At 34.2% G+C, this 22,098-nt stretch overlaps 1 protein-coding gene across 1 annotated transcript in view; it reads left to right on the top strand.

Moving 5' to 3' along the window:
- The first annotated feature begins 9,270 nt into the window (after nucleotides 1-9,270).
- Nucleotides 9,271-22,098, top strand: part of LOC129218431 (uncharacterized) — a 51,870-nt gene continuing 39,042 nt past the window's right edge. Inside the window, exon 1 of the mRNA XM_054852688.1 lies at nucleotides 9,271-9,370. Within this exon, the coding sequence (XP_054708663.1) occupies nucleotides 9,360-9,370 (11 nt within the window). The 5' untranslated portion in view covers nucleotides 9,271-9,359. The remainder of the gene's footprint in view (nucleotides 9,371-22,098) is intronic.

Here is a 22,098-nt window from a genome sequence, read left to right as displayed (position 1 = left end):
CCTCCCTTTCGTCCACATGAGGGGGGGGGGGGGCTCAAGCCCCACCTTGAAAATTAGAACTTCCTTGCTTTTAGTGCTTTTTTTTCTAGCAAGAAAGTAAAAACATTTCTCCACCCATTAATGAATTAGTTATTAAAAATGTCAAATTTTAATAACTCTAATCTGTACTGAAATCGGTTTCTATGCGGAAGGTATCTTGCTAAACCATGGGGAAAATATCTGACCTCCTCCCCCCTTAAAATTTTGCTTATGGGCGCCCATACCCCGAACCCCCTAAATGACGACGGACTTACTAGTGGTTCATTAGCAATCTTCGTATTTTCATACTGCATTCATTTAATTACTGCATCTAGGGTTTTCCCCCTCCCCTTAAGAGCAAGGGTGCACCCCCTCCAAAATAAGACCCCCATTACAGGGAAAATACCACTCGAAATACACCCCCCCCCCCGTAACAGTTTCGATGGTGCAGTGCGCCATGACCTCCCCAAGGTGGGCACCCCTCTGCATCTACGTTTTTCGTAGTTACCCCCCCCCCCCCCAATCGGGAGCAGCACTCAGGATACCCTTTAAAATTTCTATGGTACAGTTCGTGCCACGATCCCCCTTGGGTGGGCGCTCAAGGGGGTCAATTAATATGTTATCACAATTAAGGTAGTTAGTACAACGAGGGGCCTCCGTAGCTCTGTGGTAGAAGCTTTGTCTTCCAAGCCGGAGATCGTGGGTTCTATTCCCGCCTGTGCCCTGAGTGTTATTTCCTTCTCTATTGTTGTAAATCTTTCCTGTGTGTGTCCGGAGGCAAGGCGCTTGGCACGCAGTCCTCTATCTATGTGAAGCTGCTTAGCTTCTAAATAAATAGATAAATAAAGTGCAACGTGAGGGACTTCAGAGCACACAGCGTGATTGAAATTTTTAGGGTGAGGAGGGTTTGCTAAAAGTTGTCTTTGCTTTTTTTAGGGGATCTCATTTTGGGGATGCATTTGAGGGGAGGGTACGTCATTGTTTTTGAGGGGGAGGAGGAGCATCTCTGATTTAGGAAAGATTTTTTCTGGTGCAAATGGAATTTCAAAAAAATGCGGAAAAACTGTAACGTCATTCAGTTTGTTTTATTGTAATTCAAAATATATAACTTTGGAATACAGAACGAACCGGTTTATTTTCTTAAACTAATTTGCATTAAATGATGTTTACCATTCTTGAAAATACCAAATACATGTAAAAAAGTACACTTAAAATCGGAAAGAATATACTCCTTCAGGAAGTGTTTCCAAAAAGGAAAAATAAACTGCAACTGTATTGCTTATGGTATTGCACTTTTTTTTTGGCATCATGTTCGGCATGTTGATAAGAACTCGCCTCGAAATAGATGAAGTCGCCAATATGGTAACCATGGACCCAGGATCGTTCCTGCATTGACCGACGTGTGAGCTTCAAGAGTGTAAATATCAAAAATATTGCATCACGCACGAAGGTCACTGTTGCCATATACAACGTAAAGTGTGTAATCTAAGGGTGCGTTCATAAAGCTTGCGTTCGACGAACCTCACCGGTCTACCAGTGAGTAACCGGTACCTAACCGCAGCGTTCTTTAGAGCAACCGGTTAACAGGTTGCTTCCGATGTCGTTTTATGAACCTCACCGGTTGATCTACCGGTTGACCGCAACTCTAGCCAGTTGATTGGCTGATGGAACGACGTGACAATTTTGACCAATTATATGTATATTTCACCTGCGCGTTATTCGTCTACGTCATGTCTGCACGAGTAATTGGTTTCCTAGAAGCGAACACGCTGAGCGTCGGCGTCGTTCTGTCGGAATCCACTTGACTTCGATTTCAGCGTTACGTCGATGAGCGACGTCGAAGATCGGCGATTCGCTTCTAGGAAACCAAGGCTTAACTGGTGATCAACGAAAGCGTTCGATGAAGCATAGGGCAGTAGCAGACGACGTCATCCTGGTGGACAAACAAACTCCAAGTGCTGCTGACAACTAAACGTGCTGTTCACTCGGCTGTCAAAGCATCTCGTTCGCTTCCATGTTTTTACATCGTAATGCTGCGTGTGATCTAACTTTTGTTGAATTAGGTACTGTTCAACTAATTTCTTGGCATTGATGAGCATTTATTTTAATACTAGATAAGTTGAAGTGACTAATACAACCAGTATTTTGTTAACTTTATGTACAGATTCTTTTTTAGAGTGAGATTAAATTTTTGTTTACTTCACTCACCCATCCACGATGTTTACGCTATGTTGCTATTATTGTTGTTACGTTTGCGTTGCATCAAAAATTATTTGCATTCTCGACAAGTCAAAGTCACAACTTCGTTTGCCTGTAGTGTGGGTGTTATTTCTGCTTTTTTTTTTCCATCCCTTCATCATATAACTTTTTTGCCTTGTCATAAATTTTGTCAATACATTTCGTGTTACGTTTAACCACAATACGCAATGTTTAGATTCTAAAAATTTTTTTTCTAATCACTGAACCGACTTGCTCCGCGTTGTGTTGCTATTCAATTTCATGCTAAACGAACTTCGTTGCACTTTTTCCTCTCAGTAAAACTCATCACATTGAGATTAGATAAGTCAAAGTCACAAAATAAACAGTTTGCCACAAATTTTATGAACTCTCTCCCCCCTCCTCCCTTTGTTTTTGGGAATTGTTTGTTTGACATTTGTTGCCTTCTATACTATTTCTTTTGCTGTGCAGTGTAGGTGTTATTTTCTGCTGCTATTAAGTTTTTCAGTGTTTCTTAAGCAATAAATTTTGATCAGACTACGGAGCCGGAGTGGGACTGATTTTGGGGTAAAGGAGTCGGAGTCGAAGGTTCTAAATTGCCGGACTCTTTCATTTCCCCTCCAACTCTACAGACCATGTTGTCAAAAATTTCCCCTTGGATTTATGCTTAAATGTTCTTTATTAAAAATTTATTATTCTTGAACGTTTGTATAGTTATGGCAATTCCCAAAAGAGGCAAAGGATATATGCTTAATACATGTTCTATCGAAAAAGAATGTAATCCGGGGACAGTCTCGCGAAAGTTTCGCCCCTGTAGCGCTTAAAAAATGTGGCTTTTAATATAAAAATTTAAGCGATCGTTTATAGGGGGCTTTAGTCCTGTTTAATGTTCAGGCACTTAATACTTTCAGTGTAACTTCCCTACTGATATTTTAATGTTACTCAGATATAAGTACTGAAAATAGATGAATAAAATTCCTTAACTGAAATGTTTTATCTATTTATAAATTTAATAGTTTATTATGTTGATCAGAACAGCTTTCCTGTTTAATTACATTGATGTGAGTCTTTTTATGTGTTCCCAGTTTTTATTTTTTTCATTACGATGGTAATTTTTTTACTACCCGATTGCAAACACTACTGCGAGCTTAATAAGCTTTTTATGATTCTCTACGGATGAGAAGTGCCAAAAAAGTTGTATCAGAAACACAAGGAATATTTTCACTAGCTGGATCATTTGTTCAGAGACAGAGTTAGTCTTTAAAATTCTGCCCTGCGAATGATCTTGTTGGTATGAAAATTTGGAAGAACTATTTGCACTTCATAAGGATGCATTGAATTTGACAACAGAAATATGAACTCTTTTCTGCAACCAAGGACGGAGTAACATAGTAGTATATTCTAAATATAAAGTTTCTCACTAAATTAGACCATATGATTACCACATAATGTATTTTTACCACATGGACAGAAATAAATTCAAACTTAGGTAATAGTTCATGGTTTGTGTTAAAATTTTAAGTTCATTTTCCTTTATCTGTGTCAACTTTTTTAACTGGTTTGAAATTTAATTTGATCTAAAATGTGAATTCCATTAATGAATGTGCCACTTATTTTTATTTTGATCCCAGGTGCTGATATATAAGTCAGAGATAACTGTATTAAGTTTTCAGAATGAATAGAAAATTATGGTTTAGTGAAAACTTGATTTTACGCTTTCTGTAGAACCAGTGATGAAAAACGTTCCAAGGTGGAATACTTAAAATCAGGGCCTTGTTCAAAATCTGAACACATTGTTTAAAGATCGACTCTTATCCAATGAAGTAGGGGGGAAATGTGTAATCTTTTTACTTGTTTTTTGATACAATTTCATTTATAGCACGATTCGTTAACATTTTTTTACAAATTCACTTCTTGGTTGGCATTTACGAATGTAAATAGCTTTAGAGTTTTTGTACTTAAAATTGCTTAATCATCTTGTAGGGACATTCTCGATTATATCTTCTTTGTTTTCGTTATTATCATCAAAGGCGTTCAGTTAATCTGATCTTGAAGGAATTCGTTATTTAATGAGACGTCACGTGTCACCAACTGCTGGAATAATTTCAAGAAGGGTACCGGCAGCTCTAGTCCTCAACTGCCATGAAGGAATATTGGACGGTCAGAGGAAATCCTTCTCACAGACAAAGAAAAATTAGACAGTGCAAAAAGGATGCCAGAGCGGCTTCAAACAGCTATAAAACATTTATCTTTAAAAAAAATTCTGTGAGTCTTGTAGCTGGAAAATTATTTTGATCTGTTTGTAGAAAAACAATCATGTGGACTTTCTGAAAAAGGGTAAAGTAAATCCGGAATATTTATCGTATCAGTATTTTTCAGAGACCATCAGAATGGAGTTCCACTGTATCTGCAATTTAACTGCCCATTATGGGAGAAAAACTTTTTGATGCTTTATCATTCAAAAATCATCGAAATCAATTTAATTTTGAATGGAAGGCACAAAAATAACACATTCAAATAAAAACTTTTATTTCCAATAAAATTTCTATTGCTCCTTTTTACATACATACATATTTATACTTACACACAATGCTGTAGTTGTAGTATAATTGTTTTTTTTTTACTGTAATAAATGCAAATGTGATGTCAATTGGTTTGAAACCACCTTTTCTTTTAATGAGTCCCCTCAAACATTTTTTCTTAATTGCAGCACTGCTGACATGTATATCTTATAAGTGAAAATCAGCCCTCATATGAAAAATTCATGATTATGTCAAATTTTATGGGTTCTAAGCCCATAGCTATGATAACCTAAAAATTATCAAACAGTTGTTGGGGTAGGTAAAAAGAATGAGTTGGCACAGAAACCACCTCTTCTCCTTAAAACAGAGTACCCTACCTTTATAATTCTAACGGGTTTGATGACAGTCTGGCAATTGAGAGAGAGGACTTAACAGAATAAATTAACATCTGCTACCGGGCCTCTGCCCATTGCATTTTTATCTATAAACTTTCTTCGTTATAAATCCCTCCCCCCCCCCACGAAATAAAATCCTAGCTATGGCCTTGCAATAATCTACCCCACCTTTATATGTCCGGCCTAGGCCCGTATCTATAGTTCCTTCCCTCCCATAATCGCTATCGAATTGTCTTTAGTCGTAACATCATTGTTTTGTGAAATCCTTAGGTTTTTTTTCTTTTCAATGAAAAAAGGAGGAAAAAGTTTGTTTTTAAATTCAATCGATCCTTGCATTACATAAGTAAAAGAAATGCAGTGAAATCCCATTACAACGAACTCCAAGGGACTGATAAAATATTTCATTGTAACGGAATCGTCTAAAAACTTACTTTATTTTTATAAAAGTGTCAGTTTTACAAACCTACACCCTAATATACATAAATATGCAACTTTTACAGTTACAAAAAATCTAAAATATAATTAACACATTAATTATTCTGAAAAAAAAATTAAAATATTGAACACTGAACTTTTATTCACTGGTCGTCATCACAAAAAGTGTTGCTATTTTCTTTTATGCGAGACATTTGGTCCCAGTAGACATTATAAAAGATTCTAATTGATAACCGTTATTATACTGACCACAAGAACCCTTTTCGAATTCGCAAGGTGCCTTGTGTTTGGTGTGCAGAAATCGACAGCGCTTGGATAGACACTAGCTTTTGTTGTCACACATAAACCCATGTTTCAGTATGAGTGCATTTCCACCTTGAATGGCTCTGTTTTGAAAGTACAAATGGAGTTTTCACATAGCGACTTGTGAAAGTTGTTTTTTAGTTTCTGAAAACAGCATAAGTACAAAATATTCGAACTGACGTTGAAAAAAATATTTCGTGGAACAAAATTTTGAAAAAAATGTCTTCGTTAAAATGAGATGTTTTATACATCATCTTAATACGTTTTAAAATGGGACCGCACATTTTGTTCGTTGTAATGAAAATTTCGTTGTAATGGGATTTCACTGTATATGGAATTCTACACACTCGAATTATTTTTTTTTTTTTTTTTGTGCTATGTAAGAAAACTACGTGTAAAAAATGGACCTTTTCCATTTTTGAAGTTTCTTTCTCATTTCGGAGAGGGTTCTAACTCCCTGGATCTACCTTTGGCTGTGCCATTGTTTGTGGTAAATATGTTGGATTATAATCTGTGCAATACGTATTTTTCAGATTTTTAACTATCATTTGTGGTAATTTGGCTGCTTCATGTTATCATACATAAAAATAAGCACATTACATATTATTTACTTGTGTGTAATATTTATATATATTGTAATACTGTAGACAATAATTTGGTTAACCTTTTAGTTCCATCAAGTGACCACTTGACCAAAAATTAAAAACCTCGATTCTCCCTCTCCACCACCATTTTCTTCAACTATTTGGATATCGCATTTAAAAAAATAGAGCTTTGCACAATGCATTTGTTTTCGATATTAAATTCAACGCCTTTTTAACAATTCCGTTACCTAAGAATTATTTCGCAGGAAAAAAATTAAATTTCAGTTTTTGAGGTGAAATATCCTCTATGTTATTATGCTTCAATTTTGAAATATAGTCAGTACCCTGTTATGTTTTGATATTCATAAAAATTTGATTAATTATTCATCAGTTAAAGATTAGAGAGAAATTTAGAGTGGCGTTAACTTCAGTATTAGAATACAGCAAAGCACATTTATACGTTTTTGAAGGGACTGTATGAAAAAAGCAAACAAATGAAAAATATGTATTATAAGTATAGGTTAATGTGTATTAGACTCTGCAGGGACCAATTTAAAAAACCTATAATTGATAAGAACGTATAAAAAAGATAAGTATAAATGGTGCACTGTATTTTATTTTCCGAAAACGCATTAGCATTTCAGGTGAGCTACTGAACTCGAGAGAACTTCGAGCTATGAACCAAAACATACAATTAAATTTAACCGTATTTTTTTCCTCTCTATATTTGTCGACAAAACCTCACTACAGGTGTTAACTAGATTTTCCTGAACGTCACAGCATAAAGGTGCCTAAAAGACATTTGCACAAGGGCACCAATCAGGCTTGGCACAAACCTACCCGCCTTGTTAAAACCAAGTATTTAAGAGATCAAAAACGAATTTTCTACAATAGATACAAAAAAGAATCCTGCTCAAAATGGAATCACATATTGCTTTACGAATTGGAATTAATTTACCAGAATAAATAACAGTTTATTTAGGACTGTTGTAAAGATTCAAAAAACAAGCCTGTCGTTTTGAATTTTTCGGGGAGGGGGCAAAGGGCTATATTTAATGCAAGTTTTTATTGGATAATAACAAAACCTGCACTCTTTTATGAAAAAAACATTAATTTTTCAAAGCTGGCCATTGAAAAATTAATGTTTTTACATGTAAAAGGGTTTTGCATTGCTTGCTAGTACGTGGAAAACTCGAAATGACAAGCCTGAGGGGGGGGGGGGGGGGGGGGGGGGGCAGTTGACCCTTAAATGACAGGTCTGTCTAAAAACTTCCATGACTGAAAACTTACTATGCAAATTAGCAGATATACTCCACAATTTATGTTATAAATCTGAGTTGTACGAGAAGGATAACTTTTATCAATATTAAGAAGATTAAAAAGTTGGCAAAGGAAGTTTTTCTAAATATTTCAAAATCAGAATAATCATTTATCTTTGCAGATAATACACATACTCAATATCCAGTATGTATTCTAAACAGTAAAAACACTAATTATTTTATTATTTATGCTTTCTACTACTTTTATGTCAAGGCATGTTTAGTTTTTGAGAGCCAAAAATTTCTTCTATTCTTCCATTTATTTAAAATGTTCACCAATAATTCAGTTTTATTAGCAAGTGTGAAAACTGAATCTGTGTCTGGTGTGTTGTCTTTTTTTGCTCATGAAGTTCTAACAATTCAACAATTAATCTGCTCTTGAAAAACTGCACTAAAAATTTTGTATTTCTTAGGAGACCAAGTTTAGCATTAATTCTGGGATCAATTTCATAGAAAATATGATATTCGAAACAAAAATCAATCCTTTAGAAAATGAATCGAATTTTGTATTTATATAATTAAACGCGCACAAAACAAGGTCATTGCAAAAATATTTGGACAGACGCCGGTATGCTAAACATGATTTTCACCGCACATATATCGCCGAAATTTTACACATAAAAAATCCGAAATACATCCACAAGAGAAAAGGTAATAAGCTTTTAAACTTCAGTACGCTTTAAATTCTTCTAATGCATTGGCACTGAAGCCATAAATCGAATAATTCAGGATTCAAGTCCGTCAAGTCAGATGGCTTTGTTGAAAGCTCATTTTTACTCAAATATTGGTCCTTATTGTTGATTATCTTGATTTTTTTCAGTTTTTCATCGTTTTTCTTCACTACTATGGCTTTGACAATATTCAGAATGCATTTTAAGCAAAGAAAAAGCATAAAAGAATAACATCGCACTCGCAATAACATGCAGCTAATACGGCGAACTGGAGGTTGCTTGTCCACCAGGAACGGTTGCCAGGTTCCGTTGCTATGCAAAAAGCAGCTGACTGCTACTGCCCTATTGGTTCATGAACAACCGGTTAGTCACCGCTGACGTTATTATTGCTCTCTCGTGATTAACCAATCGGTCGCAACCGGTCGTGCTCGTAGCGTTCGGAAACAATCGATTCACAATACGTTTTCAATTAGGGACTCAACCGTTTCGACCGCTTGCGGTGGCACCGGTGCCTGCTTCCAAGGCTACATTCGGAAACAGGCACCAGTCTCACCAGCCGACAAAGGCTTTTGTCGGATGTCTTTTCATCCATAAGCTCATTACTTTTTGCATTGAAAAAGGCGTTCCCTGTAACGTCGAAACAGGTGTCTGCTGTAATTGGCAAATTTGTGCTTTTTTTAACGTTGTTTTTCTTACTTCACAAGGGAATGATTAGCATTTCCGAACGCTGTTTGGCCACAAAAAGCACAGCTCTGATTGCCGTTTAGGAACGCTTGCGGTAACACTGGTGCGACCAATCATTATTTCCGAACGTACCCCCTAGTTACCGTCGTCGTGGAGTAGCGTGAACCAGGAATTGTTGTTCTTTGTACATGGAACGTAAACAGATTTGGGAATGAACTGCAGGTAAAGATTTTAATATTTTTTATTGTGCTCCCCTTAAGTATCGTTTGGGTTGGTTGGGTTTTTTTTTAGTTGAAATACTAAAATGCGTCGTGCTATCATAAAGAAAAAGCACATATGGTAAATAGTTTTGTGTTTCTTCGTTCTACATGAAGTGAAGGAATTTCTATTGAGAATTTTCTTATATCTAAATTCCATTGTCGGGGAAAAAAGTTCAAAATTTGATGAAATGCTATTAAGTTTCGCTTATTTAAAGCACAGCACTATTCAGTGACAATATTCATTTGGTAAGAAGTAGCGATGTAGAATGTGAGCATTGCAATCAAGAAAGTAGCTCGATTCTTCTGATTAAACCTTCTGTCCTTGTATAAAGTTTGGTAAGACCCCATTTAGAGTATGCTGTTCAGTTTTAGTCTCCCTTTCTCAAGAAAGATATTTCTTTATTGGAAAGAGGTACTGGGCTAATTGAGAGACTTCAAAATTTAGATTCTGATGACAGACTTAAAAGTCTTAATATGATAATGTATAGCCTGAAGCAAAGGACTGGCTCGTCATTTCAACTTTATGCAGGAGGGCGGGAGAGCAAAGGGTGTGTGTACTGGATGCAAATTTTATAAGAAAGCATTAAAAACCCTGCCCAATCATACAGTGCTGGTCAGAATTATTGAGGATACACAGAAAATTATGCAGTGAAAGTATTATTTCTGAAATAATTCAGTGATATTTAGAGAAAAATGCATTTTTTTTTACTAGAATTCATTGTGGAATGATTTTAAAACACAAAATATAAATGTTTTGTCATGGGGATTAATGAAAGAATGTCATTGTTAAAATTGGACAAAATTATAAGGACAACGAGCATTTTGCCCCCCCCCCCTGAAAAACCCTGATAATCAATAATATCCCCCTTTTTTTTCAGTTACTTTCATCAGATTTGATGCCATGGAAGTTGAAAACGTTCTTGAAAATTTATATTGTGGCTTTTTTGATCGAGAAAATGAGCTCTTGCTTGTTTCAACATTGAATACCATGTTTTCCGACTAAGGGTGCCAGAATGCCTCACAAAGTTTCCATTAAACTTCTGTCGAGCCTTTTGTCTGGCCAGTACAGTAATTTCACGAAATAAGCATCAAGTAATGAGTTTGAGGTTTGAGAAACATGTAATTAGGCATTTTCCTGCTGGAACAAATTGCTTAAACTTGTAATTAATAGTTTTTTGTTTTAAATATTTTTTCTCAATGCATCAACATTACTCTCGGTATATATTGATATGACTTCTGTCTGTTGCGAAACTCCTCAGATCATTACTGAGCCTCCTCCAAATATATACGTTTTGAGACTTTCTTTTCCTTCTCGTAGATTGTACCAGGAGTAGTAAAAACCAAGTAGTCCACCTTAATTTTACTTTTTCTCATCAGAAAATATTCCATTGTCCCACTTTTTACCGATAACAAGGCATTTTTTGCGCTCTCAACCCTTCGTCTCTTATGAATTTTTTTAAGAGTCTATCATGACATTAGTTTCAGATCATTAAATTTTTTCTTGTTTTGTTTGTCATGTTGAATAGTTTGAGAACTGCATCTTAACTTGAATCCCCATCTAATATCCTTTGATGCTCGTTTTTTTGGATCAAGCTCTTCTTATTATCATGTGTTTCACACGTTGAAAAATAGAAGTTTTCCTTCCTGTTTATCTTTGCGGTCCTTATATGCCGGGATTTTTGAGACTGTTCTCTCTAAATGGGGGACTGATCTCTATCGATTCAGATTTATTGTTATTTTACCTAGTGTAAGTCATGTAGTTTTTCAAGCTACCACTTTCCTTTTCTGAAATTCTTGTAAGTTTAGTACCTAACGGCATGACTGTCAAAATAGAATTTAAAGTCCCTAATTGCTTACTAAGCAGTTATGTATGCAGTGTGCAGAGCAAAAAACAAGCTAATTTTGCTTTTTAAAACACATAAATCTGATTGTCCCTATAATTTTGTCCGTATAAGAGGGATGTCTAAATTCAAACTTTGTTCTATGAATAGGAAATTCCTATGTATTTCCAACAAAAGTAATAAAAAAAGTTTCTTTACCATTAGTTTCCAGTCATAAAATTCACATAACTTTCCAACCAAATGCAGCCTAGATTTGGGGGATTTTTCTTTTGTCCTTATAGTTTTGACCATCACTGTAGTGAAAATATTAATTTTTCAGAGTTAGGGAAGGGGAGCTCCCTAAATGATGGCCTGGGAAAGGAGAGTCAGAGGGGACATGACTGAGCTGTTTAAATTTATCAAAATGAAATATGTTAGTGGGCTACATTTTGTACCAAAAGCAGGACAAGGGGTAATTGTTTTAAGCTATTTAAATATCAGGCTAATCTGGTAACTAGAAAAATTACTACTTTAGTAGGTTTGTGGGCACTTGGAACAACTTACTGTAATGAACAGTTGGGTAGATAGCTTTAAGAGGGCCATTCATCTTCATTGGAGACCAATAACTGACTAGGAGCAGCCTAGCTGAACCCAGAGCCAGTTGCTGATCGTCATATTTGTATTTGAATATCCAAATAAGAAAAGTAAAGGTGCATGTCTACCATCAGAAAGAGATGTATAATGAGCGAAACTTCATTTATTTTCATTTTATCATTATATTTTTGGCAAAAATAACTGTTCTTAAAAGAAATTCTACTTATAATTTTTGTACAATGCTTATTTTTAGTGTGGAAAAAGAATCTCAACAAATGAATTCTCATTATTTCATTTTTTTTTTTTGTCCAATTCAGTATTATTAAGTCAATTACAGGTTTTTTTTTTTCCAGAGTAGATCCTGAAACAGACATCAGAGAAATAAAAAGCGACATGGACATACATTCTTGTCCATTCCTTAAAAGCGCACATAATTTTAGAAATCTTAAATGAAGTAATAAAAAATTGAGGCAGTATAAAATTTGCTGAAACAGGAGATGGGGGTAGGGGAGAAAAATATGAAGTATTTGATGGCCTTTACTTTGTGAGTCTTGGATGTTATGCTCTCTGTTCATTATTTTCACCAAAAAAAGGAAAACACATAAAAGAAAGGATAAAATAATGGTTGTGGGCAGTTCTCAAAAGGTGGGAACAAACACCGACCTCAACTTTGAAGCTTCAACACCGAATAACTTTCATTTTAATTGACTCAAAAATTTTTGAGTTAAACTATAATACTGTATAAAGACAAGAATTGACATAAATTATGGAAAAAATGCTCTTCAAATGCCCTTAAAAAAATATTTTCTTTGCTAAAAGGCACAATTTTGGACATACCAAAACGTTAACTGAGCAAATGTACCATTAAAAAAAAAATTTTTTAATTATTTCCATACGTTTCAAAAAAAAAATTAAAGGTATGAATCTTACACTGAATAACTTTTTGTTAATATTTTACACAGATAACAAAAGTAAAGATAGATTATTTACTTTGTAAACGATTTAAAAAAAACGTAACTTTGAAATTTGATGTATGTCCAAAAGTTGCGATCTTTACAATGCTATTATTTGAGAACTAAGTATATGATGTTTTCGTTTTAAAGGTATTTATCGATCCTCAGAATCAATTTTTAATTGTTTAAAAGTGTTTTCATAAGCTTTTATGCAGTATCTTAGAAGAAAAATGATTTTTCTTAAACATACATGTGAGATGTCCAAATGGCGTTACGATCTTGATGCCGATAATTCTGTCCGTTTATTCATAATTTTTGATGATCCACTGTCTTCTAACCTCAATAAAAAAGGTTATTATAATGTTATCTTCTTTAATCCATTGGTATTTTACATAATTAATACGTTACACATTGAACAATGCATAAATTACAGTAGTAACATGGCTTGCTATGATAGAACGAAAGCCATTTTGCGCTAACATCGCCAAGCAAACTTCCGCTGGCGACATTGGCGACAACACAGTATAATGAGCAAGAGAATGCTCAAGACTAATAACCTCTAAATGCAATAACCTAATTAAATGTATGACTAGAAATGCATGATTAAAAAATAGTTGAAGACAACTTAAAAATAAAAAACCAAATTTATTTGGTCATTTCGTAAAGTTAGTTAAATAAAATTAAAAACATTTGAAACAACGCAAACTAGAGCTGAGCTATATCAATCTATTATCTATTTATTAAAAAGAACCCGCATCGTTGCATAAAAGCAAACGAACGCTCAAGTCAACCTGCCAGAGAGAAAACACTGAAGAAGTCAATTTTCAACTCGAAACATTTCCTTTTATCCTAAGTGAACTCATTAGCATGCGGACGCCAAATCACCTTCTGATACACGCCAGCATAGCACCTGGCCAATGAGCATCAGGCACGTGCCGATCTGTTACGATGCATCGCCGATTACGTAAAGGTCGTGACGTCATAGATCGGCGACTGCACGTGCGAGATACGTCTTCAGGCATCCGCATTAGAAGAAAGAAAAACATCGTTGAAAATTTCTCAATGATTCGGCAAGTGACTGATATTATGGTGAGATAAGTGGTGAGATGAATTCGTTAATTATAATATAAGGGGCGCTAGGCCAACACAGTATACGGTACGCTAAAGGTTGCCAGAGGGGAATTCCAGTCTGACAAATGTAGTTTATCGTCAGCTGTACCACTTTTGGCGACTTTATCACCTGCGCTAGCAATCCCCCCCCCCCCCCCCGCTTTTATTAGTTTAGGGGGTTTTTTTCTCCTTTCTTTTGGAAACATAATTGAACGATCTCCAAATAGAAATACGAATTTCTTTTTTCAATAATTTTTTTAAGACATCGTTTTAATTCTTATGACAATAGAAAGAATATTCATTATTAAAACTGATGTCACTTTTTACATTAGTATCATTTTTAAATTAAATAATTGTTTTAATTCTCGAATTTTTTAGAGTTTTAAAAAAATCGTCTGCAGTTGATTTGTGAACAAATATCAGTTGGTTATTATCATTCTATCTTGAAATTTGAGAGATAGTAAGTCTTGTGAATTAACATGTTTTGAAAAAGTGCTTTAAACAATTTAGTTAAGTTCTTTTGTGGAATTAACGTGTATTTATATGATTTTTGAAGTCATTATTGATTTTTAATACCTATTTGAAAACGGATTTATTGCAAAGTTTAATGCTCACGTGAGATTATGTCTCCTAGAAGTAGAACAAAAAGTGAGGTTCTGGTAGAAACACATTCTACGTTTGGAAAATATCTGCAGAAAATGAAAGTTAATAATCCAGAGAAATACAAATGTTATTTAATAAAGGAAGCTGCAAGAAATAAAAAAACAAGAGACACATTATCTGAAGAAAAGAAAACCATTCGAAAAGAACAAGCCCGTCTTCGTATGCAGAAGTTGCGTGAAAAAAGAAAAGCTGGGAATCGAACTGCAATACGCTCAACCTTTCAGAAGAAAATTAAAGATATGTCTCCAGAAGAACGAAAAGAATATGATTGTATAAGGAAAAGAAAATCCAGGGCTAAAATGAGCCATCAAAAGAAAAGAAGGGTTCTTGAAAGGGAAAAGAAGTATAGAAGTAACCGTGCTACTATGAAACAGCTTCAAAATTCCAAAACAGAAGTACCTGCAATAAAAATACAGCCTAAAAATTCTAAAACAGAAGTGGCTGTTGCAAAGAAAGAGCTTCAAAATTCAAAAGCAGAATTGCTTTCATGTGTCAGTACTATTCCTTCTCACTCATCAATATCTCCATCAGTACGTTCCCGAACATCAAGGATACGTAAAAGCCTGCCCAAATCTCCTACTAAATATGCAAGCATGATAAAAAGTTTAATCCGGTCATGTTCAATAGAAAAAAAGCATGCTTTAAGAAAAATTGGAATACCTAGCCCTAAGAAGACAAAAGATCCAAGTCATATTGAAAGAGAAATCAAGAGACAGGCTAGCATCTTAAAACAGAAAATAAATTTAAAAGTTTTAAGCAGGATGAAAATGTTAAAAACCATTTCTCAAGTTTCTCTGAAGATCATTAAACGATCAAAACAAACTATAAATAGTGTACCATACAAGCATAAAGTTTTGAAAGTTCCTCGAGAAAAAATTATTAATTTCTACAAAAGAGGAGACATAAGCAGACCTTTGCCGTGCAAAAAAACAGTTAAGAAATTTAAAGTTATACGTACCTAATGGAAACCACTATATTAAATGCATTCAACCGTTATAAAAAGGAATTTCCAAAGGAATGTATAGGTTACAGCAGTTTTGCAAGAATGCGGCCTAAAAATGTAAAAATTACAGGGTCAAAAGACTTAATTACATGCATGTGTGAATATTGTGTGAATCTATTGTACAAATTAGACTGTCTTCGTCGCCTTGCCCCTCATAATGGGCCTAATTTTCCGAAATTGCCAAGCACTGTATATGAGTTAAATGAACTAAGTATGTGCCAGGAAAGGTCTTTGCTTTGTGCTGAAAGAGAGTGTGGCGACTGTAAAAACAAAATAAACATCGAATTATTGGATAAAATTGAAAACTGTTGTGCAAATGTTCCAACAAAGTGGCATCGGTATGAAAAAACTGAACGATTAGTTCTGAAATCATCAGAGTCACATAAGTCAAACCAAGAAGTTAAAATTGTGAAGGACTTAGTGCAAAAATGTGGAGATGTAAAACTTTTACTGAGCGAATTACGTAAAGAACTGAAACCTTTTGGCATGCATTTGTTTAATGCAATGTGGCAGTTGCAGCAATTTAATTCTCTGATCGATAACTTATGTGACGAATGGCTGGTAACGGTAGAAGACTTTTCAGAAAATTTTCGAGTCAAATACCAATTAAACCCTCAATCGTCATACTGGGATAATTAGGGCATAACTTTACATCCTACTGTATGTTTTTATCGAGATCCCCAAACACAGAAAATTATAAGGGAAGGTGTAACTTTAGTTACATCTGACTTGGTACATGATCATTTTGCAGCCGATGTGTTCCGTACCAAGGTAGTTAACCATATTATAACCAAAAGAAGTCTAAATATCAAGGGTCATGTCGGATGGTTTGATGGATGTGCCAGCCAATATAAAAGTTATGAAGCTTTTTTTGATTATTCACTATACCCTCAAACCTTTCAACATGACTACGAACACCATTTTTTTGGCTCTCGACATGCAAAAGGGCCTTCTGATGCAGAAGGCGCAGTAATCAAAACATGGGTTGATAGGCAAATTGTCCATACAGGTTGCCTGATTCAGTCAGCAGAAGACTTTGTCCAGATTTGCCAGGAAATGCCAACATCGATGCAGAATGGAAAAAAATTTAAAACTGAGCGGGCAGTAATTTTAGTTCAAAAAGCCGAAATCGATCATGCTCGACAAGTGACCAAACAACCAGCTAAGACTGTCAAAGGCACTCAAAAAATTCATGCACTTCGAGCAACAAATGACATTGGACTTGTGGAAATAAGACCGAGATCGTGTTTCTGTACGCACTGCAAAAATTTGCAGCCATATGCCACAAGAGAAGCCGGTGAACAAAAAATTGTTTCTATAATCAGTTCTGCTCCAGATACTGGGTCTCCACAATTAAATGAAGAATATGAAATGGGTGACTGGTATTTTGTCATATATGATGAAAATTTATGGCTAGGAGTTATTGAGAAAATCACAACCTTTAATAGTGTTAAGATGTATTCCTTAAATTTCTTAACTCCTCAAGGTGATATTAATTGTAATAGATTTATCTACCCAGAGAAGACAGATGTTGCAGAACTGCAGTACGAAGATATACTTCTGAAATCAATGTCTCCACCTCATCCTATTACTACAAGAGGAGATTTTTCTTTTGATAAAGAAATTATAGCTCACTGTATCCAAAAAATGGTTTAGTGTAAATAAACTTAAAAAAAAAAAACTGAAGTTTAACAGCAACAGCATTAGAAAAGGACAGCATTAGCAAAAATTTGTAGACATGTGTTTCTGGATTAAAGGGAATTGCTTTTTCAATGTAAAGAAAAATGAAAACAGTTTTTGTTTGATGCCTTTTAATTCACGTGCGTGTGCCATTGAAAAAAAGGTTCCCTGTAACACAGAAACACATGTCTGCATTTTTTCTTGTTTTGCAAACTTAGTGCCTTTAAAACATTGCATTTAAAATTTCATTTTTTTGTGTAAAAATATTTATTACTTTCTTAAAGCACATTTTGTTTATTTTTCCTTTAAAAATATATATGTCGTATTTATTTGTCTCCATTTTTATTCCTTATTTGTCTCAATAAATCAAACTACGAGTCTGTATAGTTATTTCCATGAAGCTTTTTTTTTAACCTTTCATCAACTTATTCAAAATCATTCCAAAACTTTATTATATGTAAAGAGCAGTATGTACAGCCATTCAAGTACTTCATTAATATCCTCTTTGCTATTAAATTGCAAAATTCAAAAAGTAGTAAATAAAATTTTCATTGGAAAAGTTAAAAATCATATTGACAATTGTCAAAAATGGTGAAACTTGCATTATGATGATGTCCAAAATCCGTTACCTACAGGGCAACAATGTCCAAAATACGTTACCTACAGGACAACAATGTCCAAAATCTGTTACCTACAGATTGCTGATTTAAGTTGCTAATTAACAATTTTTACAAATATCTGCTGTCTTTTCATGTTCATATATTGTGTTCCAGGTATGCATACTATAGAATAAAAGCAAAATTGATGTCAAATTTGAAAATTTTTGAAATTGTTCAAAGTTAACTTTTTTGTTCCCACCTTTTGAGAACTGCCCAGGTGTGATAGCTCATTAGAAATTATAGTTCTGAAGTATTATATATGATTTTTTGGTACAGATGTGATATACCCCCCCCCCCCCCCTCCCTTGGCGAGGATAGAATTTTTCGCTCATTTCGAAAATCGCCAACGTTGGCGATAAAACTTTTTTCGGTAGCTCTAATAACCCTGCAGAATATACCTGGGAAGTACAGATGTGAACTAATTCTTTTCGCACGTGTGTCCGTGGAGGTAGGTGCTCATATGTTCCGCTCTTAGGGTGGTGTTGTTTCGTGCAATATATCTTACAGGAATGCTTATTTTGTGTTAGTTTAAATTCAGTAGTTGTGTTTTGAAGTAAAAACATTAGAAAATGCCAGTTTCTTCAAACTTGAAGGTTAGTTAAAAGTTAACTCCAACGTGGTGTGTATCTGTAACGTGCCATTGTCATATGATGTATTGTTTTAGACTGAGTGTGAATATTTATACCATATAAAAAGGTAAGTTCTTTATTTTAGAATTCAAAAAAAACCTCTCACTTCCAAAATTCTTTGTTTTTACAAATCCTTGAGGGGTTCTTGTAGTATACGTAACTGTGACCGTACTCCGACTGTAATGTATTTAACAGTCAGAGGGATAACGGAGCGAGGTCCTGGCGAGCCCAAGGTCTCATAGTACTTTCGTAATGAGACCGAGGCAGGGCCGGCGAGCCGAGGTCTCATTACGAAAGTACTATGAGACCGAGGGCTCGTATCCCGGAGAAATGATGAAAAAAAAATTAATGCATTAATTTCGACTTGTAATTAATACAATAATGAGACCGAGGGCTCGTATCCCGGAGAAATGATAAAAAAAAATTAATGAATTAATTTCGATTTGTAATTAATACAATAATTTATTTCATTGTATTTTAATATGTTTACAAAAAACCCCGGCCCTGTACATTTTTGAAGCATATATTCGTGATGTTTTTTGTTGTGCTTTTATGTTGTTTTTATATATATTGTGTTCTGAAGTGCTTTGATCATGTTTTTTAATCTGATTTTTTCCTGTTGGCGCTAAAAAAGCATCGCTAAGAACGATGTATGACATATGTCGTCATACATCGTTTTCTTGGCGCCAACAGGAAAAAGTCGCCAAGGGTGGGGTATATCACATCAGTTCCGATTTTTTACTTCCTTTTGCAAAAAAGGAAGTATTGTATTCACAAAAAAATTTTCACTCAAAAATCGACCTTAATTTCCATTTTACTCACCCCCGAATGAATGTTGAGTTTTTTTTTCGACTCGACCAGACGTGGATAAGTTCCTAAGAACGGATAGACACGCGAAATATCCATTTTGACAATTCCCGAGTTAATTACAACGAGTTTTCTCGTGGCGTATGTATGTATGTGCGTATGTATTTCGCATAACTCAAGAACGGTATGTCCTAGAAAGTTGAAATTTGGTACGTAGGCTCCTAGTGGGGTCTAGTTGTGCACCTACCCTTTCGGTTGCATTCGGGTGTCTCTAATGAGGTCTTTAGCCTCTTTTGGGGAGGGGGGGATCATTGTTAATTTCGATGTAAACTCAAGTGGTGTTATACTTTGGCGGACACTTGGCGATATATTGCCAGTCTTTTGATCGCCAAGTTTTGTCACCAACTTGGCGACAAATTTGGCGATTTTTTTTTTTAAATCTGGTTTCAATTTGGCCACTGTTGGTGATATTTAGAGAGTAAACTATTGAATAACATTAAAAATGCCAATAATGGGGAAATGACATTAAATTAGAGTAAAAGGAAGTCATGTGATGCATACATCAGCTCGTTTTAAATATGAGCTTTAGCTAATAGTACCACTGAAACATGTAGCGGTCATAGAATCGTGGTTAGTGTTTTCAGAAATCGCAGTCAACCCAGGTTCAAATACCGACGTGTTTTTTATTTTATTATCGAGTGTGAATTTTTTGAAATATTTACTTTCTGAAGAAAAATCATAGTTTGGTAGGTATATCCTAACAATCTTTCCTCTTGTAGTTACCAAATTCTTTATACATTTGATGCAATTTAAATTACAACTAAATCGAAACATTTTAAAAATTGCTTTATATTATCATGTTCTTATATTTTGCTGAAACATTCCATAGAACCAGTATTATATGCATTTTTGGTAGATAAGCATTTCATTTCAAATGATTTTCCTCATAATGATTGAAATTTAAAGAAAATATGTCAATGATGAAAATAACAAACTTTTTTTGTAATTATTTCTGTTGCTGTGTTTTTTACTTCTTTTAATATGATTTTTTGGTGTAAAAAGTTATTTATTTTCACATTCCTTAGTGTGAAAAAACTTATCCCAGATTTTCTTTTTTTTTTTACACATTTTGGTACAGTATTGCACAAGAATTGTTTTTTGATGTATGAGAGCTACTGACAGCCAAAAACTGACATCAGTCATTAGTTTCTTATCAAATTTGGAAACAACATGAAAATAAATAAAGAAATAAAGATTATTTGGAAAATTTATTTTCTTTAATTTTGTCATAACATTTATAATACACATTTGCATCAATAAATACTACAAAATTTGAGATTGCTGTCAATATTACGGAAGAAATTCAAGCTCATTATATCAGTTTCACTAAGACCTAGTTGAATAACCAAACCAAAATATTAGTGGAACAAATGTCATTTATCCCCCACTTGGCGACATTTTCCTGTTGGCACCAAAAAAGCGTAGCCATGAAAACGATCTGTGACAACATACGTCAAACATCGTTCTTGGCAATTTGGAGCCAACATGAAAAATTCAGGTAAAAATACATGATCAAAACACTTCAGATCACAATAAACGTTAGCAAAAAAAAAAAATGCTAATACACACTTCAAAAATACCAGAAACTAGAAAGTTTTTGTACACAAAGAAAAAGCTTAAATTAACAAATTACTATATAGTCCACGAAATAATTATGTACCAATAGAAATAAAAGCTTTTTCCTAACATGCATTTCATCGAACAAAAACTTTTCTCATACTCTACTAAAAAAGAGCAAAGTGGTTCAAGTTGCGAGTGGAAAAAATCCGCAAAACCAATCACAAACTTAAAACATCAGAAAGTACATTACGAACAGAAATGCTACTAAAATAAAAGTAGAAGAAATGTCTCGAAAGAACATCCCAAACATAAACAATACAAAAATACCATAGATTAATTTACTATGCAGAAGTGCTTTCAAAATACCCAAAATATCTACTATATTTTGCATAAAGTAACACCTTCATATTTTAATAAAATGCTACAGTCAACTTGTTTTCAGTTATTCAGTACCTAAAAGGATGCACGTTTATGGAAATGAAAATATTCTAAAAATATGCATTGAAATGCTTAAAGCAATCGCAAAAAATTAAGGAATTTTACTGAATTAATTTTCCTTGACATTGAAAAGAAATAAATTTTGGAATAAAACAACCGTACTAGTTTTGTAAAATAAATTTATATGCACTAAAAATAAAGTTAACTACAAAAAACACTCAAAATTTTATAAAAACATTGAAAGTGAGAATTTTTATTCTTATTTTTTAACTCTAAAAAAAGAAAAAAAGAACCTACCTTTTCATTGTCTAAATCCACACACTCAGCCTGAAACAACTAATTAATAAGGAATTAATGTCAAGAACGAAAACACAACAACATATTGCAATTGAAATGGCGCCTTACAGAGACACACCCACATGTTTGATTTTCCATTTAATTCATGGTCTAATTTGAAGAAACTGACATTTTCTAATATTGACACACCAAAACACAACTACCGAGTTTGAAAAAACACAAATTAAACTTTCCTATGAGGCACATTAAACAAAACAAAAATCATGATAAGCACTCCCAATGGTGCACAGGATTAACAAGTTTGAACAGATCTATGTTTCCATCGGGTTGTCAAATATAGTTAGTATAACCAGGGATGTCATGTTTAAAAAAATCATTGTCTTTGGCGATTTTTGTCACGTACTAACATTCGAATCT

The sequence above is a fragment of the Uloborus diversus genome, chromosome 3 (assembly GCF_026930045.1).
Source record: "Uloborus diversus isolate 005 chromosome 3, Udiv.v.3.1, whole genome shotgun sequence".
In the NCBI taxonomy this organism is placed as follows: domain Eukaryota; kingdom Metazoa; phylum Arthropoda; class Arachnida; order Araneae; family Uloboridae; genus Uloborus; species Uloborus diversus.
This window is presented reverse-complemented; position numbering and strand designations above follow the sequence as displayed.